Source organism: Apium graveolens, chromosome 8 (assembly GCF_009905375.1).
Source record: "Apium graveolens cultivar Ventura chromosome 8, ASM990537v1, whole genome shotgun sequence".
NCBI lineage: Eukaryota > Viridiplantae > Streptophyta > Magnoliopsida > Apiales > Apiaceae > Apium > Apium graveolens.
The window spans coordinates 266,909,540-266,934,988 of NC_133654.1; the positions used below are offsets into that span (position 1 = coordinate 266,909,540).

A 25,449-nucleotide genomic window follows, 5' to 3' on the forward strand; every position below is an offset into this window, starting at 1 on the left:
CCTGGTCGAATGGATTCCTGGTCGAAATCTTTATATATATAAAAAAAAAAAATCTGAAAAATTACAGAAAAATAAGGAAATTCCTTAAATATTTTCTGAAAAATGTTAATATTTTCAGAAATAAGGAATAAATCCAGAAAATTAAAGGATAAATCCCAGAAATTAGGGAAAAATCCAGAAAAATAAGGAAATTCCTTAACTATTTTCTGAAAAATGTAAATATTTTCAGAAATAAGGAATAAATCCAGAAAATTAAAGGATAAATCCCAGAAATTAGGGAAAAATCCAGAAATTAAAGGATAAATCCCAGAAATTAGGGAAAAATTCCAGAAAAATAAGGAAATTCCTTAAATATTTTCAGAAATAAGGAATAAATCCAGAAAACTAAAGGATAAATCCCAGAAAATTAGGGGAAAATCCAGAAATTGAGGATAAATCCCAGAAAATTAGGGAAAAATCCAGAAATTAAGGATAAATCCCAGAAATTAGGGAAAAATCCAGAAAAATAAGGAAATTCCTTAAATATTTTCTGAAAAATGTTAATATTTTCAGAAATAAGGAATAAATCCAGAAAATTAAAGGATAAATCCCAGAAATTAGGGAAAAATCCAGAAAAATAAGGAAATTCCTTAAAATATTTTCTGAAAAATGTTAATATTTTCAGAAATAAGGAATAAATCCAGAAAACTAAAGGATAAATCCCAGAAAATTAGGGGAAAATCCAGAAATTGAGGATAAATCCCAGAAAATTAGGGAAAAATCCAGAAATTAAGGATAAATCCCAGAAAATTAGGGAAAAATCCAGAAATTAAGGATAAGTCCCAGAAAATTAGGGAAAACCCCCAGAAAATTAGGGAAAATCCCAGAAAATTAGGGAAAATCCCAAAAAAAAATTAGGGAAAAATTCCTGGAAATTAAGATAATTTCTGAATAAAAGGAAGATTCGTTGTAAATGTGTAGGTCGCTCCACACTTTACGCAAAAACGAAACCCTGTAAGGGAACGAATAGATTTAACTTCTGCGAAACCTAATCAATGTTTCCCAAAAGTTGGGGGGCAAATGATAGGGATAAATAAGTTCTGATTAATGGGCTGCTAGGCCCAATAAGAAGATGTTTGATATTCAGACCAGAAAGGTTAAAGCCTGATGGACCAGATCAGGTCTGGTGGAATAAAAAAGGCCCAAAGCCCCTGATTGTTAATTAATTTCGTAATTAATTAATAAGGGGAAAATCAGCTATTGAGAAGAGCCCTGATAAGGATATAAATCCTTATGGATTAGCCTCAAGGGGACCTAGAAGGATAAGGAATCAGTTTCCTACTGCCTAGGACTCCAAAGTCCATTCTAATTATGAGACTTGCCCATCAGGTCTCCTACACCAAGTCCAATTCAAGGACCACCAACATCTATATAAGGGGCCTCACCCCATACATCAGAACTACGTTTTTTGACTTGATCCTTGGCAATCAGCAAGATACGTAGGCATCTTGTTAAGGCATATTGAGTCACGAAACACAAGAGCAGTCAAATCGAGCCTTGAAGCTCACGTTCCTTATTATTAGATACAGCAATTATACATATTAGTTTTAATCCATAACAATTTTAAAGCTCGAAACTATTTTTCGGAATTTTTAAATCAGTTTTAAATAATTAAATCTAATTAATTATTTAATTAATTTCAGTTAATTTTTATTGATTAACTAGTCAATTAATTTTGTGTGTTCAGTATTTATTCTGTGAATAATTGTTAAATATTATCTGTACTTGAATATGCAAAAATAATGCTAATTGAGTATTTTAATTTTTATATATTCAAAATAAAATATAGATAATTGTCATATCTTCCTAATTATTTTTATGTTGATTTATGGATATATACGGATCATATGAAATTTACAAAATCTTTTTCCGGGAATTTAAAATCTATTTTTATAAAACGGGAACCAACCGACGTCAGTCGTCGTTACGTTTTTGGAACCCGAAACTCTTCCGAGAACTCCTTCCTAACCTAATTGTAATATTCCGAGCATATTCCATGTTTCGACTTTTTCGATCCGGCGTACGGTTTGTTCTGCGCGGGTCTCGGCGCAACATTTTCGATACAATATTCATTTCGATAAATTAATAAAACCCGTATTTTCGATAAACGGGAGCTTTTTATTAAAATATCACAATTATCACTTCGTAGTACGTGTAACTGGGCGCTGAGACCAAGACCGCAGTACAAATTGTACTGATCTGGATAATTATCCCGAAAACCGATACCGTTTGGATCAGTTTTTATAAATAAACGTACCGTTTTACATCCGGAATGATCCAACGGGATACTAATTTTCCGTAATTATAAATAGCCTTTTTCCGTATTTTGTTTCGTATCACAATCATTTGCAGACAGATAAATATATAATTTTTACAGAGAAAATCATATATTCATAAACCTTTCTGAAAATCAAACCAACTTTTGAAGGTGTTAGTGATCTTTGTTTGAAAAGCTCGAGTACTGGATTTGAAGGTCTTGAGAAGCTCTTTCAGAATCTGTAATCCATACACCTGCAGAATCAAAGGTTTAATTTCTAAAAATTTATTTATTTTCGAATTTATTTTATTAAAAATATGAATTTTTGTTCGGATGATTGTTTGTATGATTTGATGATTGCATGTTGTAGAGCTTGTTTTCCTGATGATTTTCATATGTCATACGTCTGATTTGGAGTTCAATAACATGTTCAAATTTGAGTTTGATCTTCGAATTTTAAAATTAGGGTTTATAACCCGTATGAATGTTCTTAATTGAAATTTGGGGGTTTCTTATTCTGTAATAGATTGATGTTGTGATATAGTGGGTTGTGTTCTCTGTGAAATTTGTAATCTAGTCGTATAAGTTTCATGAACCAACGAGGTCCGTGGAGAAGGGAGTTGTGTTTTGAATATTTCCGAAGTTCGCCGGAAACTGGCAAACTTCACGGCCAAAATCCGGCCAACTCAGGGATTGTTAGGTTGTTTTGATTGCATGGTTGTGTTCCTGGTGTTGTGTAGATGTGATCTGGAGCTTGTGGTAAGGTGAGGAGGCCGAAATCGTGTTCTCCGGCCACCCCTGTGTTTTCCGGCGACGGGATGTAAAATTTACAGTTTGGTCCCTGAAGTTTAGGGGACGATGCAGTTAGGTCCCTGAAGTTTCCAGACTTTGCAAAAATAGGATTCCTGTTTTAAAAATGTTTAAAAATCATATTTCCCATTTATTTTTATTATAAAAATTCGTTTTTAATTTCTGAAAATTCTAAAAATTATTATTTTAATTCCGAAAATTATTTTTAATTCACAAATAAATCTGAATTAATTAGTTAATTAATTTCAGTTAATTTTTAATTGATTAATTAGTCAATTAATTCAAAAATTAATTGATTAATTGATTTAATTAATTATTAATTGATTTTAATTAATTATTTAATTAGATTTAATTATTTAAAAATGATTTAAAAATTCTGAAAAATAGTTTCGAGCTTTAAAATATTATTTTAAATTATTTTCAAGGCTCGATAATAATTCTAAAATTGTTTCGGAGCCAGAATTGGCCAACTGAACCCTGTTTATTATTCCGAAATTGATCCAACGACCCGTTTTAATTCCGAAAAATGTTTTAAAAATCATTTTAAATACCAGAAAGCCTAATTATGATCCGAGACTTCTTTATAAATGATATATCGTTGATTACGTGATGTATTATGTGCTATATGTGACTTGTTGATTGACTATTGGTCTATATATTCGGTATTTACTTGGTTATTGTATAACTTTCAGTCCGTTAATCGGATTTGGGTGAAACGAAGGGTAGATAGAAGCATGTGTTGAATAGAATCTTGTGAGTTAATGATTGATAGATGTTTATAATATGTGAGCAGAAGAGGCAAGGCGTAGAAAGGGGAAACAGATAGTTGAGGAGTAAGACGGTTGTAAGTGGAAGCTAGTGCATTGTAGAAAGCTAATACCAGGCAAGTGTTCTGAACTTTCTCGAGATATTGTAACTCTTGATAGTCTTGTTGGCATTGCAAGTGCTTTGAAGCACGGAAACCTAAACCCTGATTTCAGTTATTGTTCTTGAACCATGAACCATATTCTTTCTAAGCCATTGATTATTGTAAACCCAAACTCGAACCTTAAATATACAATACTATTCCATAAATACATGCAAACCAAATTTCAAACACTGAACTGAATTACTTATACATTCAACCTTTGCATCTTATGCTTTGAGAGCCCAAATCTTTGAAACCCTGAAATATTGATTCTTTTGTTATCCAATTCTTTCATTAACCAGCGTTCAAGCTTTTAAATTACTTTATTGATCCTTACAAAGATTGAGAACCTTTCATTATTAAACATTCATTGTTGTTAATGGTTTTGGTTATTGTTTATTATTGCATATTCTGTTATTATGTTAGAATTGGATTGTTTTTATAAAATTGTGGACCAGATTCGTGGTCAGACCATATAATGGTCAAGTTAGGCCAATGTGTGCCTCGGATCCAGTAGTTAGAGCAATGCTGTGTGCCTTGCTCGGGGTTAGTGCGTGACTGATCAGCAGCCTAACCTTGGTTTTTAATTAAAAAAAATATAATATCCAATTCTAAATCATAATCCAATGTTCACTTGATATCATAATCATAGTCACCTGATGATCATTATTCTCAGTTTTGTCGTTGTGACTTGCTGAGCTAGTTAGCTCATTTGTGCGATGTTGTTTATATTCTTTCCAGTTAAAAAGGAACCAGTTGGTAGCGAGGATCCCCAATCCAGTGCGAGAGCTAGGGGTTCAGGTTGAGGAAGCTGAGCTAGTAGGCTTCTTTTGGGATAATTTAAGTTTGTAAAAGTTTGTAATAACGTTTGATACTCAGTGTGAGTTTGAAATAGTTGGGATTTGAACGGTTTGTAATATATTAGTGTGTTGGCTTGTGTGCATACTTTAACCTGTTGCGATCCGTGGTAGTGAGTAAGCAGGGTCATTGCATATTATTATTATTATCTTTATTATTGTTATAAGCAGGTTATAATTAAGGTGTGTGTGTGGACCCCAAACTTCTGACCCGGGTTTGGAGGGCGCCACAGGTTATTTACCTGTAATGCCCCCAAATCCGGGGTCAGAGGATTTGGTCGTCACTATAAAACTTCAATCCAAATTAACCTGTTTAATCGATAAATAAATGGCAGCGGAAGATATTTATCATTTATGACCCCAACTAAACCAAGATCTTTTAAGGTTACAGTTCTAGAAACAAGAATTCCAAATTCCATCAATAAATTTTGGCTTTCTTTTACATTTCTTTACAATAATTCTCAACCTCAAAACTTAACCCGCTAGTATAACTTCGAAATGAAGTATACTAGGCCCAAATAAAATATACAACTATAATATAATATAGTATAAACAACTTTATACAATAAAACTTACACTAGCCCGCAAACCCTGGACCAGCCACCTTTCAAAAAGCTTCGTCTTTGCTTTCTCGAATTACGCAGCTAAACAACGCAAGCTAATCCTCACAGGAGGTTAAATTAAAAAAAAAACAGGCAAGTATGAGCGGAAGAAATGCTCAGCAAGTTCATTATAGCATATATAGGGTCTCTTGATATAAAACCGACATCTACATTAGAGCAAAATATTTAAAATCATAATTGCTGAACCAAAAAATTCTTCTTAATATTTTCAAGCGAAAGGCTTCAGCAATACTTTGAATCTTGATAAGAATCAAACTCGTAAAACAGTGTTTACGGAAATATCGTAAACTACCACAACAAAAAGAAGCAATGATTATGGATGAATCATAAACTTTACTCAAAACCGAACTCTGGAAAATTAATACTTATTTTGCTGTCATATCAACTTAGATATCAATACGAACTTTAATGCTCACAATACCCATACTGAAGTCAACATCAATCATCTATACTAATACCACCTTTGATATTTAACAACAATATAAGTATCAGCATAAATCAAAAACTGAATGAAAACCACAATTCATTTTCAATCCAAAACAGAATCAGTTGATAAATCATTTATTCTATGAATATCAAGAATGATATGATAATTTAGATTAGGATCATTCTCCGACGGACGTACTATCACATGCTGATCAGCCCGTGTGATAGCACAAGGTCTTGATTCATAGAAACGTGACCCCAAAAACACGAGTACTCAAACAAAAAGGCATAACTAGCCTGTGGCAAAATGGTGTCATAATATTCATATGACACTTAAAAATAGCCCTCCGCTGGACCGTCCGTCCCGGTCACTTACGCAATTATTATCCAATCTTAAAACCTTTTATTGAAATGGGGTCATGATACACGACACCCGAAATAATTGTATTTCCCCCAATTCTAGGGTAGGAATATTCGCAACCAAATCGCTTTTCTCAAAATCCAAAACATTTATAAATCCAGTAATTGGATAAGTAAAATCACTTAGCTATTCTGATCATAGAATAGCAGAAGAATACTTGCACAAACAGAATCATTTAATTCAGCGATATGTAAAACATTTATCTATCTTGAACTGAATAGGGAAAGCAATACTTGCATAATAAGCTTCAAAATAAATATCACTTGAACAATAAGTGATGATAGGGATACTTGCCTTTGGGTTTTTAGCAGTTAGTCACACTCGCAAACACGTATCTATTCTGACATTCAGTCTGAAGACATCTCCGTCCTGCTTTTCAACACCTTACTGATATGCTGCTCCTGCGATTGCTAGAAGCCAGATATCCCGTTCCATTCCATTCATTCTTTATCCAACGTCTTGTCCCGATCAACTCGAGAGATCCACATCTATAATTAAAAGATATAGCTTTAATTGTCTAAACGATAATCACTCGACGAACTACGCGTCAAAATCCTATCGTCTACCCATACGATATCCCACATATAATTAAAACAGATAAACACAAGACTCTTGATCCACACACACACACACATAATTCATATAGCATATAAGCACATAACTCATATATCACATATTTCATATCACATATGACTCGGTTCGTTTTAAATTGAAATCGGGTCAAAAATATGATTTATCGATCAAAAATTGACTCCGAATGACTTGTAAAACAAGCGACCTTTCGAAACAAAAGAATTTATGTCTCGAAAGTATTTTTATTGAAAGCAGAATATTTTTCTGAGTCTGTACGCGTTCGTTTCGTATTAAACGGACGAACGGTTTATTTAATATGAATTTTGAACATTTTTCGGAATTAAAACGAGTCCCCGAATCATTTATAACTAAATAATAGTGCTCGAACACTCGAAATAATTTTATAAGAATTATTGAGCCTGAAAAATAATTTAAAATAATATTTTAAAGCTCGAAACTATTTTTCAGAATCTTTAAATATATTTTAAATAATTAAATCTAATTAAATAATCAATTAAAATTAATTAATAACTAATTAAATTAATTAATCAATTAAATTTTAAATTAATTGATTAATTAAATAATTAATTATTAACTAAAATTAATTAATTAAATAATTTGAATTTATTTTTGAATTAAAATAAAATTTCAGAATTAAAATAATGATTTTTAAAATAAAATAAAAAAATGAATTTTGAAATAAACATAAAAGAAAATAGTAAAAACATGTTTGTGGAACAGGGGAAGGACTGTTTAGATTAAACGGTGGGGAAGGATGGCGGACAGACGAAGAACGTGACCGGAAAACGTGATGAACACCGCCGGAAATCTGGAAAATTCCAGAATCCGACCGGCGGACTCCCTTTCCGGTAGCACGTCCGGCAGCCATCAAAACCAACCAAAACACACGTTTTTTTCAGTACCAATCGACTCGAAATCTGCCTAGGAACTCAGTTTGCAATATACCCATAACAATCAGTCACTAAAACGCAAAAACCGATCGAAACTCGATCATCCTCGAGCATTATCCGGCCAAAAACTGGCGAACTTCGAACTTACTGAAACCTCAACCAAAAACATCGACTTATATCTTAAATTAAAGCTCCTGCCATCTATAATTAATACTCATGATCAAAATCAATCAGGCTATCACGATAAATTCACAAATCGAAAAAATAAAAAATTCAAAAACCACGAACTCGGTTTAACACTACCGGAACTAAAACGATTCAAATAAGTGCATAAATCGATCCCCTAATCATGGAAAAGCTGTTAACATCATTAAAAACATTCAAAATAATCTAGAAATCAAACCCCCAATTTTCGACTAAGAACCCTAAAAATCGAATTTTAGAATTACCAATCCTCAGTTGATTTTGATGATGGAATTAGAAAGAGGATGTTGAGGGCTTCAAAACGGCTACTGGAACATTAAAATCAGAGGCCATAATCATCTTCAAATTCCAGATTGATTCTCAAGAACATGAAGAACAAATTTTAGAGGATTTTCTGATTTTCTGAAAAAAATACAATAAAATCTGATTTTTAATAATAATTAATAATAAATAAAAAGCAATTTATACTTATAGAATATTGGTACGCGTTGGATCATATTGGATCGATAAATTAGTTGCTTAACCGCTAAGTAACTACAAAAATGATACAATTCAATACCCGAATTAGATAATTATCAAAACCGAGCTTTTTATAAAACACTATATACGAAAATAATGAAAAAAAATATCCCGTCTCTCGAAAATACGGGTTTTATTGATTACCGAAATAACTATCGTATCGAAAATATTGCGCTGGGCCGCGCACGGGTCAAACCGTAATCCGGATCGAAAAAGTCAAAACACGGAAAATGTCCGGAATTACCAGATTAGGTTAGGAAGGAGTTTTCGGAAGAGTTTCGGGTTATAAAAACGTAAAAACGGTTGAAGTTGGAAGATTCCCGGCTTTATAAAATAATTTTGTAATTATTCTGAAAATAATTAATAAATACATAAATCGTTATAAAGTCATCTAACAGTCCGAAAATTACCAGAAAATATCACAATTATCTAAATTTTATTCTGGACATATAAAAATTCAAATACTCAAATAATATCACATCTAAACACCCAAACATCAATTTCACTTATCAGATAATTCACCAAAATTCACATAAAATCACATAAATAATTCCAAATAATTATAAAAATAATATCTAAAAATATGGGATATTACAATCTACACCCCTTATAAGGATTCCGTCCTCGGAATCAGCAGAAGAAAGCACTAAGGGTTTTCTAACCAACTTTCCATTTCCAAATAACCTCAATTTTCCATAATCTCAAACAAATCTTGTATTCCTTGCATAATAAAACTTTTACAGGAGCTTTACTGTATACCACTATTCCGTCTACATCCTTTGACCAATTCCTTAATAGAATCACTTTTACTGATCGCGAGAAAGAAGAATAGAGAAGATAGAGAGAAAAAAAGTAAGAAATATAGAGAGAGAAATAAAGAAATGGATTGACTTCGCTATACACCACTAATATTATAACCGCATCGCAGTCCACTGCTGCTCTTGGTAGTCCCATCACATAACCCTGCTTTGACTTGACAAAGATAACTCAGCTTAATCTTATTGGCATACCTTTGAATATTTGAGATGATAAAATTATAGAATTTCAAAGAGAAAAGAATTTCATATCATAACAAGATAGAATCTGAATTTGAGAAAAAGTATTGTTGAAATAAAAGAGTAACTGAGAGATCAATATGATCAAATGAACTTGGTATTGCGTGCCCAATTAAGACACTACTAAAGGTGGTTAACCTTCATGTATTCATAATACACACAAGTGATGGCGTCCCATCCAACTCCTATCACACAGACAGGTATACCTTGTGTCCCCTATAGTTAGGGTTGTTCATCTCAGTCAGAATAAAAGAATATCAAAGGAATTGAAAATCAAATGAATAAAATTGAAAAGATTTCAAAGCTAATATTTCTGAAGGAAATGAAGTCCAGAGAACAAAAATTCTGGCATAAAATGACTAAAAGAGTGTTAGGGAATATATCCTCTAATAGATATCCCTTTCTGAGAGAAGCCAAAAGAAATTATAGAAAGAGAAGGTATTGTCAAAGTCTTAATATTTATCTTCTGTTTGAATTCTTCTGTTGACTCGTCATCCGATTCTCGACACTTCTTCATGTTTTAAGGATATCGATAATCTTCATCGTCGTCAAAACGTAGTAGCCTCGAAAGATTCCACAATAGAAGTTTGCAGCTTTCCGGAGTTCCATCCAGCTCGGCACAATCATCTCAAACGAATGCGCTTATCTTAACTTATTCGTTGGTACTATATCCAATAGTCCAACAGGAACTCGACATGAGCTCAAACGTCCTCACATAGCTATACACACTCCTACACACTCTCGTTTCTAGTTTACTATAACCTCAGCTCTGATACCAACCTGTAACGCCCCCAAATCCGGGGTCAGAGGATTTGGTCGTCACTATAAAACTTCAATCCAAATTAACCTGTTTAATCGATAAATAAATGGCAGCGGAAGATATTTATCATTTATGACCCCAACTAAACCAAGATCTTTTAAGGTTACAGTTGTAGAAACAAGAATTCCAAATTCCATCAATAAATTTCGGCTTTCTTTTACATTTTTTTACAATAATTCTCAATCTCAAAACTTAACCCGCTAGTATAACTTCGAAATGAAGTATACTAGGCCCAAATAAAATATACAACTATAATATAATATAGTATAAACAACTTTATACAATAAAACTTACACTAGCCCGCAAACCCTGGACCAGCCACCTTTCAAAAAGCTTCGTCTTTGCTTTCTCGAATTACGCAGCTAAACAGCGCAAGCTAATCCTCACTGGAGGTTAAATTAAACAAAAAACAGGCAAGTATGAGCGGAAGAAATGCTCAGCAAGTTCATTATAGCATATATAGGGTCTCTTGATATAAAACCGACATCTACACTAGAGCAAAATATTTAAAATCATAATTGCTGAACCAGAAAATTCTTTTTAATATTTTCAAGCGAAAGGCTTCAGCAATACTTTGAATCTTGATAAGAATCAAACTCGTAAAACAGTGTTTACGGAAATATCGTAAACTACCACAACAAAAAGAAGCAATGATTATGGATAAATCATAAACTTTACTCAAAACCGAACTCTGGAAAATTAATACTTATTTTGCTGTCATATCAACTTAGATATCAATACGAACTTTAATGCTCACAATACCCATACTGAAGTCAACATCAATCATCTATACTAATACCACCTTTGATATTTAACAACAATATAAGTATCAGCATATATCAGAAACTGAATGAAAACCACAATTCATTTTCAATCCAAAACAGAATCAGTTGATAAATCATTTATTCTATGAATATCAAGAATGATATGATAATTTAGATTAGGATCATTCTCCGACGGACGTACTATCACATGCTGATCAGCCCGTGTGATAGCACAAGGTCATGATTCATAGAAACGTGACCCCAAAAACACGAGTACTCAAACAAAAAGGCATAACTAGCCTGTGGCAAAATGGTGTCATAATATTCATATGACACTTAAAAATAGCCCTCCGCTGGACCGTCCGTCCCGGTCACTTACGCAATTATGATCCAATCTTAAAACCTTTTATTGAAATGGGGTCATGATACTCGACACCCGAAATAATTGTATTTCCCCCAATTCTAGGGTAGGAATATTCGCAACCAAATCGCTTTTCTCAAAATCCAAAACATTTATAAATCCAGTAATTGGATAAGTAAAATCACTTAGCTATTCTGATCATAGAATAGCAGAAGAATACTTGCACAAACAGAATCATTTAATTCAGCGATATGTAAAACATTTATCTATCTTGAACTGAATAGGGAAAGCAATACTTGCATAATAAGCTTCAAAATAAATATCACTTGAACAATAAGTGATGATAGGGATACTTGCCTTTGGGTTTTTATCAGTTAGTCACACTCGCAAACACGTATCTATTCTGACATTCTGTCTGAAGACATCGCCGTCCTGCTTTTCAACACCTTACTGATATGCTGCTCCTGCGATTGCTAGAAGCCAGATATCCCGTTCCATTCCATTCATTCTTTATCCAACGTCTTATCCCGATCAACTCGAGAGATCCGCATCTATAATTAAAAGATATAGCTTTAATTGTCTAAACGATAATCACTCGACGAACTACGCGTCAAAATCCTATCGTCTACCCATACGATAGCCCACATATAATTAAAACAGATAAACACAAGACTCTTGATCCACACACACACACATAATTCATATAGCATATAAGCACATAACTCATATATCACATATTTCATATCACATATGACTCGGTTCGTTTTAAATTGAAATCGGGTCAAAAATATGATTTATCGATCAAAAATTGACTCCGAATGACTTGTAAAACAAGCGACCTTTCGAAACAAAAGAATTTGTGTCTCGAAAGTATTTTTAATGAAAGCAGAATATTTTTCTGAGTCTGTACGCGTTCGTTTCGTATTAAACCGACGAACGGTTTATTTAATATGAATTTTTGAACATTTTTCGGAATTAAAACGAGTCTCCGAATCATTTATAACTAAATAATAGTGCTCGAACACTCGAAATAATTTTATAAGAATTATTGAGCCTGGAAACTAATTTAAAATAATATTTTAAAACTCGAAACTATTTTTCAGAATCTTTAAATATATTTTAAATAATTAAATCTAATTAAATAATCAATTAAAATTAATTAATAACTAATTAAATTAATTAATCAATTAAATTTTAAATTAATTGATTAATTAAATAATTAATTATTAACTAAAATTAATTAATTAAATAATTTGAATTTATTTTTGAATTAAAATAAAATTTCAGAATTAAAATAATAATTTTTAAAATAAAATAAAAAATGAATTTTGAAATAAACATAAAAGAAAATAGTAAAAACATGTTTGTGGAACAGGGGAAGGACTGTTTAGATTAAACGGTGGGGAAGGATGGCGGACAGACGAAGAACGTGACCGGAAAACGTGATGAACACCGCCGGAAATCTGGAAAATTCCAGAATCCGACCGGCGGACTCCGTTTCCGGTAGCACGTCCGGCAGCCATCAAAACCAACCAAAACACACGTTTTTTCAGTACCAATCGACTCGAAATCTGCCCAGGAACTCAGTTTGCAATATACCCATAACAATCAGTCACTAAAACGCAAAAACCGATCGAAACTCGATCATCCTCGAGCATTATCCGGCCAAAAACCGGCGAACTTCGAACTTACTGAAACCTCAACCAAAAACATCGACTTATATCTTAAATTAAAGCTCCTGCCATCTATAATTAATACTCATGATCAAAATCAATCAGGCTATCACGATAAATTCACAAATCGAAAAAATAAAAAATTCAAAAACCACGAACTCGGTTTAACACTACCGGAACTAAAACGATTCAAATAAGTGCATAAATCGATCCCCCTAATCATGGAAAAGCTGTTAACATCATTAAAAACATTCAAAACAATCCAGAAATCAAACCCCCAATTTTCGACTAAGAACCCTAAAAATCAAATTTTAGAATTACCAATCCTCAGTTGATTTTGATGATGGAATTAGAAAGAGGATGTTGAGGGCTTCAAAACGGCTACTGGAACATTAAAATCAGAGGCCAGAATCATCTTCAAATTCCAGATTGATTCTCAAGAACATGAAGAACAAATTTTAGAGGATTTTCTGATTTTCTGAAAAAAATATAATAAAATCTGATTTTTAATAATAATTAATAATAAATAAAAAGCAATTTATACTTATAGAATATTGGTACGCGTTGGATCATATTGGATCGATAAATTAGTTGCTTAACCGCTAAGTAACTACAAAAATGATACAATTCAATACCCGAATTAGATAATTATCAAAACCGAGCTTTTTATAAAACACTATATACGAAAATAACGAAAAAAATATCCCGTCTCTCGAAAATACGGGTTTTATTGATTACCGAAATAACTATCGTATCGAAAATATTGCGCCGGGCCGCGCACGGGTCAAACCGTAATCCGGATCGAAAAAGTCAAAACACGGAAAATGTTCGGAATTACCAGATTAGGTTAGGAACGAGTTTTCGGAAGAGTTTCGGGTTATAAAAACGTAAAAACGGTTGAAGTTGGAAGATTCCCGGCTTTATAAAATAATTTTGTAATTATTCTGAAAATAATTAATAAATACATAAATCGTTATAAAATCATCTAATAGTCCAAAAATTACCAGAAAATGTCACAATTATCTAAATTTTATTCTGGACATATAAAAATTCAAATACTCAAATAATATCACATCTAAACACCAAACATCAATTTCACTTATCAGATAATTCACCAAAATTCACATAAAATCACATAAATAATTCCAAATAATTATAAAAATAATATCTAAAAATATGGGATATTACAATACTGTGGCGCCCTCCAAACCCGGGTCAGAAGTTTGGGGTCCACAACACAACACAATATATCAACCTGAATAAGAAATATTATTTATAATGACCCTGCTTCACAAAACCACGGATCGCAACAGGTTAAAGTATGAAAATAAGCCACAACCTTAATTATTACATCGTACCAAATCCCAACTAATTTAACTTACAATAGATAATAAAATCATTCTTACAACCTTGTTATCTCTCTACTGCCAATAGCTCCTGCTAACTCGATCAATCATAGTCTGGAATCCTAGCTCGAACATTGAACTGGGAAACCTTGCTAACAACCATATCCTTCTTAACTGTAGAATATATAAAAAGATTTGCAAGAGTGAGCTAACTAGCTCAGCAAGTCATATTATCAATAACTGAGGTTAAACAATAATAAATGAGATGATTCAAAAGAATCAAGTTCCTTGTTAAACAACCAATAGAATTGGATATTCATTTTAAGTTTCTAAAACCAAGGTTAGGCTGCTGATCAGTCACGCACTAACCCCGAGCAAAACACACAGCATTGCTCTGACTACTGGATCCAAGGCCCACATTGGCCTAACTTGACCATCGATATGGTCTGACCACGAATCTGGTCCATACAAAGAAAACTATCCAATTCTAAATAGTTCAATATGATAAACAATAGAATTCAATAAAACCAGATCATAATCAGTAACAATAAAACATTTGTATAAAAGCATGGTGAAAATTCATGGTTACTGAAAGGGTATGTCAAAGTTCATAAAAGAAGTGGCCTCCAGCCGGTAGGATAATCGAGTATTAGATGAATAATGTTTTTACAAAGTTTTTGTGCTTCGATATCACAAGGTATGGTTAAGTATAAAAGTTTCTGTATATATAAACAATTTTGTTCCAGTGTTTGGTATATGATGGATATATATTTGTGGAGTAGTATCGTATTTGTGTGGTTTAATATTTGGTAAATCCACAAGAAATGGTTCACAAAGAGTAAGGCTTACGGCTCAAAGATCAAATGATGTGGCTCAGGTTCAAGGCAGGAGGATTCAAAGTATTTCCAATATAAACAGAGCTATTTTGAATATTAACCATAGGTCACAAGAGAATTTAAAAATATTGCAATAAATCTCGATAAAGGTTTAGAAGTACTTGCCTTATCATAATCGATTTCAACTTCACTTGTACTTGTCTAATGACCTCTTTCAACAATCACTCGTCGGCTTCTTCTATACCTCGCTTCTATCCTCTAATCACTTGCTGTATTTTCTACATGTCAATTCTATTTTCTGATCACCTGCTTTTCTTTCTTACGCCTTGCTTACTCTGCTAAGAATCATAAGTATCTATCAATATTCCACTCATACGATTCTGTTCAACACATACTTCTATCCACCCTTCGTTTCACCTAAATCCGATTAACGGATCAAAAGTTATGCTATAAACCAGTAATCACCGAATATATAGACCGACAGTCAATCAACAAGTCACATATAACACATAATTCATCACATAATCAATGACATATCATTTATAAAGACATTTCAGGTCATAAATAGGCTTTCTGGTATTTAAAATGATTTTTAAAACATTTTTCGGAATTAAAACGAGTCGTTGGATCAATTTCGGAATAATAAACAGGGTTCGGTTGGCCAATTCTGGCTCCGAAACAATTTTAGAATAATTATCGAGCCTTGAAAATAATTTAGAATAATATTTTAAAGCTCGAAACTATTTTTCGGAATTTTTAAATCAGTTTTAAATAATTAAATATAATTAAATAATTAATTAAAATCAATTAATAATTAATTAAAATCAATTAATAATTAATTAAATCAATTAATCAATTAATTTTCGAATTAATTGACTAATTAATCAATAAAAATTAACTGAAATTAATTAAATAATTAATTCAGATTTATTTTTTGAATTAAAAATAATTTTTGGAATTAAAATAATGATTTTTGAAATTAAAATAATCATTTTCGGATTTTTCTGAAATTAAAAACAATTTTGAAAATAATTTATAAAAAGAAATCCGAATTTTAAAAGAATTCAAAACAGGAATCCAGAATTTGTAAAATTCTGGAAACTTCAGGTACTAACTTGCAAAAACGTCAAAAACATTTCTGATTTAGGGAATTTTTGGATCAAAACCGGGTCAAAATCCGGGTTGATGGATCAGGAAATGGGTCAACAGTCGGGTTGCCAAGAACAACCCAGACCCGGGGTCAGCGGATTTGGTCGTGACGATGAAACCTCAATCCAAATTAACCTGTTAAATCCATAAATAAATGCCAGCGGAAGATAATTATCATAAATGACCCCAAACTATTCCAAGATCTTTTAAGGTTACAGTTCTAGAAACAAGAATTCCGAATTCCACAAATAAATTTTCACTTTCTTTTGAAACTCTTTTCAATAAATTCCAATTCAAAACTAAACCCACTAGTATAACTTCGAAATGAAGTATACTAGGCCCAAATAAAATACACAACTATAATATAATATAATATAATATAATATAATATAATATAAACAACTTTACACAATAAAACTTACACTAGCCCGCAAACCCTGGATCAACCACCTTCCAAAAGCTTCTTCTTTGCTTCCTCGAATTACGCAGCTAAACAGCGCAAGCTAATTCTCACTGGAGGTTAAATTTAAAAACAGGCAAGTATGAGCGAAAGAAATGCTCAGCAAGATCATTATAGCATATATACGGTCGTTTTGATATGAAACCAACATCTACATTAGAGCAAAACATTTAAAATCATAATTGCTGAATCATAAAATTTTAGTTAAGGAATCCCAGAAATTGATTCCTTAATTGTATTCAAAACCATTTTGATATTTTTGAGCGAAATGCTTCAGCAATACTTTGAATCTTGACGAGAATAAAACTCGTAAAAACAGTGTTTACGGAAATATCGTAAACCACAATAACATGAAACAATGATCATGGAATGAATCATAAACTTTACTCAAAACTCAACTCTTAATATTAATACTTATTTTGCTTTCATATCAAATTAGATATTAATACGAACTTTGATGCTTACAACCTACCTGCGCTAAAATAGGGAAGCCAACATCAATCATCTGCATTAATACCACCTTTGATATTTAACAACAACTTAGATATCAACATCAATCAGAATCTGAATTAAAACCACAATTCACTTTTAATCCAAAACAGAATCAGTTGATAAATCATTTATTCTATGAATATCAAAAATGATATGATAATTTAGATTAGGATCATTCTCCGACGGACGTACTATCACATGCTGATCAGCCCGGGTGATAGCACAAGGTCATGATTCGTAGAAACGTGACCCCAAAAATACTAGTACTCAAAAAGGCAATACTCGCCTGTGGCAAAATGGTGTCATAATATTTCATATGGCACTTAGAAATAGCCCTCCGCTGGACCGTCCGTCCCGGTCACTTACGCAATTATGATCCAATCTTAAAACCTTTTATTGAAATGGGGTCATAATAATCGACACCCAAAATAATTTTATTCCCCCAATTCTTGGGTAGGAATATTCGCAACCAAATCACTTTTCTCAAAATCCAAAACATTTATAAATCCGATAATTGGATAAGTAAAATCACTTGACTATTCTGAACATAGAATAACAGATAATTATTTGCATAAGCAGAATTATTTAATTCAACGATATGTAAAACATTTATCTATTCTGAAATGAGAATAGGAAAAGCAATACTTGCATGATACGATTCAAAATAAATATCACTTGAACAATAAGTGATGATAGAAGTACTTGCATAATATGATTTGAAATAAACATCACTTGAACGATAAGTGAAGTCAGGGGTACTTGCCTTTGGGTTTTAGCAGTTAGTCACACTCGCAAACACACATCTATTCTGACATTCCGTCTGAAGACATTTCCGTCCTGCTTTTCAACACCTTACTGACATGCTGCTCCTGCGATTGCTAGAAGCCAGATACCCAATACCATTCCATCTCATTCTTTATCCAACATCTTGTCTTGATCAACTCGAAAGATCCGCATCTATAAATAAAATATAGAACTTTAATCGTCTAATCGATAATCACTCGACGAACTACACGTCAAAAGCCTATCGTCTACCCATACGATAGCCCACACATAAGTATAACAGACAAACACATGACCCTTGATCCACATACACACATAATTTATATAACACGTAATCACATAACTCACGTATCACATAATTCATATCACATATGACTCGATTCGTAAAAAGGTTCGACTCGATATGTTTAAAACTGAAATCAGGTCAAAAATATGATTTTTCGATCAATAATCGACTCAGAATAACTTGTAAAACAAGCGACCTTTCGAAACAAAATGATTTGGGTCTCGAAAGTATTTTTATTTAAATCGAAATATTTTTCTGAGTCTAGGGGCGTTCGTTTCGTATTGAACATATGAACGATTTATTTATAAAAATATCTTGTCCCAACACGTAATTAGGTTTCGTACAATTTTAATTATATAACCTCATTCGACGTCTCCGATAATCGTAGGTTATGTTCCCGTATTTTCGGAATTAATTTCCCGAAAATCGGGCAGCGTCTCCTTTGTTTATCGGCCTACCCGTCGAACAACTCGACTACAAATCACAATCAATCAATTCAGTCCAAACCAATCATAATTCAACAATCTCGAATCAACAACACAATCACAAGTCACAAATTCCCAAACGTCAATCCAAATCAATTTATTATTATCCGATTATTTATGTCCCGAAATAATTTAAGAACTACATTAATATTTTTAAAATTTTAGGACTCAGATAACGATCATCACGGTCCACCGTCGACTCGCCGAGGCTCATCGTCGACGGCGGTAAAAATTTGTCGGTGCCCGATTAATTTCGGATTTCTATACAAATTTTCACCGATTAATCTAATAATAATCTTCCCGCGTAAAATAATTATTTCACAAACATTTCTCAATTGATTTTCTGCAGAAAAGAATTAAAACTAACAGGAATTGCAGCTCAGCAGGAAGCACGCGCAATACGCACCCCAAACGGGAAAACAATTTAAAGAACACAACGGCACGGGGGAGACAACGCACACAGGCGACCCGCGCGTACCGGCCACCTCGCCGGAAAAATCACAGTGGCGGCCGGAACTAAGGAAAATCAGGCAACAATCGACAACCAAGAACACATAGATCCACACAGACATAACACATATATACATACAGGCATGTGTATATACACACACCATCAACGGAAGTAATCGGAGCAGCCACCATGCCCACCGGAGCAGGCGGCAGCGGCGTTGCAACCAGGAGGGAAGCAAGGGAGAAATCGGCGAGGAGGGAGAGGAAAACAGGGGAGGAGAGAAGAAGTAGAAAGAGAGCTAATCGAGAGAGAGCAGAGATTCAAGAGAGAGATTGATTAGAGAGATTAAAATCAGAGAGATTTTGGGGAAGGAGGAGATGAACACAGTCTCCTCTTTTAACAAATAACTCAGCTACTGCCACACGTCTGCAATTACACAAAAATTGAACACGTGTACTAATTTTTGACACGTACTCCTGCTACACAGCCTGGTTCCTGGCCCGCGTTTCACAATTTTAATGACTAAACGCGCGTGTAAATAAAACCCGAATAATCACCAAACAAATTTTAAAATTCTCATAATAATTTAAAACTAATAAAAATAAATTTTTCATAATTTTTAAAGCATTTTTGACTTACTCGTTATACCCGCATTATAAGATTTAACGAACCGAGCTACACTTGAAACAAATTCAGAAAATCACAAAAATAATCTTAAAATGTTACAAATATCCCGAAGTTTATAAAAACATAAATTTCAATAAAATCACTTTTAAAGACAAAATCAAACGATACGACTCAGTAATTAATAATACAAATAATCTTCAATCACAACTGAGTCCCACACAATTAATATTATATACAACACATAGCAGACAGAATACCCATCCAATCCCTAATATTACTAATCAAATTCAATTTACCGATATCAATAAAATCGGTTTTCAAATAAACTTTTGAAAATAATACATTTAAGCAAATATTTTCAGAAATTAACAAGGATCGATATAACACTTAACAATTAGCACATTACCATTTAATAACACCAACTCGTCAAATAGGAATAAAATATCCACCATTTTATTCCTTCTAAATCAGAAAATCACATAAACATATTCAAATATTAATAATAATAATTCTGAAAGTACGGGATATCACAATCTACCCTCCTTATAAGGATTCCGTCCTCGGAATCAGCAGAAGACAGCACTTAGGGTTTTCTAACCAACTTTTCATTTCCAAATAACCTCAATTTTCCATAATCTTAAACAAATCTTGTATTCCTGGTATAATAAAAATTTTACAGGAGCTTCACTGGGCACCATTGTTCCATTCACATCCTTTGACCAATTCATCAATAGAATCACTTTTTACTGATCGCGATAAAGAAGAATAGAGAGAAAGCTAGAGAGAAGAAAAGAAAGAGAGATAGAGAGAGAAATAAAGAAACAGATTGACTTCGTTGTACGCCATTGATAGTTTAATCGCATTACTCTTCACTGTCGTCCTTTGTAATTCCATCACATCGCCTTACTTTGACTTGACAAAGATAACTCAGCTTAATCTTATTGACATACCTTTGAATATTTGAGATGATAAAATCATAGAATTTCAAAGAGAAAAGAATTTGATACCATAACGGAACCAAAATCTGAATTTGAGAAAAAGTATTGTTGAAATAAAAGAATAACTGAGAGATCAATATGATCAAACGAACTTGGTATTGCGTGTCCAAATTAATACACTACTAAAGGTTGTTAACCTTCATGTATTCACAATACACACAAGTGATGGCGTCCCATCCAACTCCTATCACACAGACAGGTATACCTTGTGTCCCCTATAGATTGGGTTGTTCATCTCAGTCAGAATGAAAGAATATCAAAAGAATCCAAAATCAAATGAATAAAACTGAAAAGATTTCAAAGCTGATATTTCTGGAGAAAAATGAAATCCAGAAAACAAAATTCTGGCACAAAATGAGCAAGTGGTGTCACATCACCAAGAAACTATCCACCATATAAGAAAAGTGGAAGTTAAATTATCAGAATTTGGCAGAGCTATCAAAACCTGAAAATAGGTTTCATGACAACCTCTGGCACAGTTAAAACACATATATGATTGAAAATGAGTGTTAGGGAATATATCCTCTAACAATTACTTCTTTTTGAAAGATGTCAAAAGGAATTATAAAAGAGAAGGTATTACCAAGGTCTTAATATTTATCTTCTATTTGAATTCTTCTGTTGATTCGTCACCCAATTCTAGACACTTCTTCACGTTCACAAGATATCGATAATCTTCATCGTTGTCGAATCGTAGTATCCTCGAAAGGTTCCACAATAGAAGTTTGCAGCTTCTCGGAGTTCCATCCAGCTCGGCACAATCATCTCAAACGAATGCGCCTATCTTAAATTACTCGTTGGTACTATATCCAATAGTCCAACAGGACCTCAATATGAGCTCAAACGTCCTCACATAGCTATACACACTCCTACACACTCTCGTTTCTAGTTTACTATAACCTCAGCTCTGATACCAACCTGTCACGCCCCCAAATTCGGGGTCATCGGATTTGGTCGTGACGATGAAACCTCAATCCAAATTAACCTGTTAAATCCATAAATAAATGCCAGCGGAAGATAATTATCATAAATGACCCCAAACTATTCCAAGATCTTTTAAGGTTACAGTTCTAGAAACAAGAATTCCAAATTCCACAAATAAATTTTCACTTTCTTTTGAAACTCTTTTCAATAAATTCCAATTCAAAACTAAACCCACTAGTATAACTTCGAAATGAAGTATACTAGGCCCAAATAAAATACACAACTATAATATAATATAATATAATATAATATAATATAATATAATATAAACAACTTTACACAATAAAACTTACACTAGCCCGCAAACCCTGGATCAACCACCTTCCAAAAGCTTCTTCTTTGCTTCCTCGCATTACGCAGCTAAACAGCGCAAGCTAATCCTCACTGGAGGTTAAATTTAAAAACAGGCAAGTATGAGCGAAAGAAATGCTCAGCAAGATCATTATAGCATATATACGGTCATTTTGATATGAAACCAACATCTACATTAGAGCAAAACATTTAAAATCATAATTGCTGAATCATAAACTTTTAGTTAAGGAATCCCAGAAATTGATTCCTTAATTGTATTCAAAACCATTTTGATATTTTTGAACGAAATGCTTCAGCAATATTTTGAATCTTGACGAGAATAAAACTCGTAAAAACAGTGTTTACGGAAATATCGTAAACCACAATAACATGAAACAATGATCATGGAATGAATCATAAACTTTACTCAAAATTCAACTCTTAATATTAATACTTATTTTGCTTTCATATCAAATTAGATATTAATACGAACTTTGATGCTTACAACCTACCTGCGCTAAAATAGGGAAGCCAACATCAATCATCTGCATTAATACCACCTTTGATATTTAACAACTTAAATATCAACATCAATCAGAATCTGAATTAAAACCACAATTCACTTTTAATCCAAAACAGAATCAGTTGATAAATCATTTATTCTATGAATATCAAAAATGATATGATAATTTAGATTAGGATCATTCTCCGACGGACGTACTATCACATGCTGATCAGCCCGAGTGATAGCACAAGGTCATGATTCGTAGAAACGTGACCCCAAAAATACTAGTACTCAAAAAGGTAATACTCGCCTGTGGCAAAATGGTGTCATAATATTTCATATGGCACTTAGAAATAGCCCTCCGCTGGACCGTCCGTCCCGGTCACTTACGCAATTATGATCCAATATTAAAACCTTTTATTGAAATGGGGTCATAATAATCGACACCCAAAATAATTTTATTCCCCCAATTCTTGGGTAGGAATATTCGCAACCAAATCACTTTTCTCAAAATCCAAAACATTTATAAATCCGATAATTGGATAAGTAAAATCACTTGACTATTCTGAACATAGAATAACAGATAATTATTTGCATAAGCAGAATTATTTAATTCAACAATATGTAAAACATTTATCTATTCTGAACTGAGAATAGGAAAAGCAATACTTGCATGATACGATTCAAAATAAATATCACTTGAACAATAAGTGATGATAGAAGTACTTGCATAATATGATTTGAAATAAACATCACTTGAACGATAAGTGAAGTCAGGGGTACTTGCCTTTGGGTTTTAGCAGTTAGTCACACTCGCAAACACGCATCTATTCTGACATTCCGTCTGAAGACATTTCCGTCCTGCTTTTCAACACCTTACTGACATGCTGCTCCTGCGATTGCTAGAAGCCAGATACCCAATACCATTCCATCTCATTCTTTATCCAACATCTTGTCTTGATCAACTCGAAAGATCCGCATCTATAAATAAAATATAGAACTTTAATCGTATAATCGATAATCACTCGATGAACTACACGTCAAAAGCCTATCGTCTACCCATACGATAGCCCACACATAAGTATAACAGACAAACACATGACCCTTGATCCACATACACACATAATTTATATAACACGTAATCACATAACTCACGTATCACATAATTCATATCACATATGACTCGATTCGTAAAAAGGTTCGACTCGATATGTTTAAAACTGAAATTAGGTCAAAAATATGATTTTTTGATCAATAATTGACTCAGAATAACTTGTAAAACAAGCGACCTTTCGAAACAAAATGATTTGGGTCTCGAAAGTATTTTTATTTAAATCGGAATATTTTTCTGAGTCTAGGGGCGTTCGTTTCGTATTGAACATATGAACGATTTATTTATAAAAATATCTTGTCCCAACACGTAATTAGGTTTCGTACAATTTTAATTATATAACCTCATTCGACGTCTCCGATAATCGTAGGTTATGTTCCCGTATTTTCGGAATTAATTTCCCGAAAATCGGGCAGCGTCTCCTTTGTTTATCGGCCTACCCGTCGAACAACTCGACTTCAAATCACAATCAATCAATTCAGTCCAAACCAATCATAATTCAACAATCTCGAATCAACAACACAATCACAAGTCACAAATTCCCAAACGTCAATCCAAATCAATTTATTATTATCCGATTATTTATGTCCCGAAATAATTTACGAACTACATTAATATTTTTAAAATTTTAGGACTCAGATAACGATCATCACGGTCCACCGTCGACTCGCCGAGGCTCATCGTCGAACCTGTAACGCCCCCAAATCCGGGGTCAGAGGATTTGGTCGTGACGAAGAAACCTCAATCCAAAACAACCTGTTAAATCGATAAATAAATGCCAGCGGAAGATATTTGACATAAATGACCCCAAACTAATCCAAGATCTTTTAAGGTTACAGTTCTAGAAACAAGATATCCAAATTCCACAAATAAATTTTTCACTTTCTTTTAAAACTCTTTTCAATAAATTCCAACTCAAAACTAAACCCACTAGTATAACTTCGAAATGAAGTATACTAGGCTTAAATAAAATACAAAACTATAATATAATATAATATAAACAACTTTACACAATAAAACTGACACTAGCCCGCAAACCCTGGATCAACCACCTTCCAAGAGCTTCTTCTTTGCTTCCTCAAATTATGCAGCTAAACAGCAAGCTAATCCTCACTGGAGGTTAAATTTAAAAACAAGCAAGTATGAGCGGAAGAAATGCTCAGCAAGTTAATTATAACATATATACGGTCGTTTTGATATGAAACCGACATCTGCTTCAGCCCAGAACATTTAAAATCATAAATTGCTGAATCATAAAATTTTAGTTAAGGAATCCCAGAAATTGATTCCTTAATTGTATTCAAAACCATTTTGATATTTTTGAGCGAAATGCTTCAGCAATACTTTGAATCTTGACGAGAATAAAACTCGTAAAAACAGTGTTTACGGAAATATCGTAAACCACAATAACATGAAACAATGATC

General features: G+C 32.9%; 1 protein-coding gene across 1 annotated transcript in view; it reads right to left on the bottom strand.

The window, feature by feature from the left end:
• Positions 1–25,449, bottom strand: part of LOC141680959 (uncharacterized) — a 91,534-nt gene that overhangs the window by 15,686 nt on the left and 50,399 nt on the right. The window contains exon 2 of the mRNA XM_074487031.1: positions 12,921–13,118. Coding sequence (XP_074343132.1) covers positions 12,921–13,118 — 198 coding nt within the window. The remainder of the gene's footprint in view (positions 1–12,920; positions 13,119–25,449) is intronic.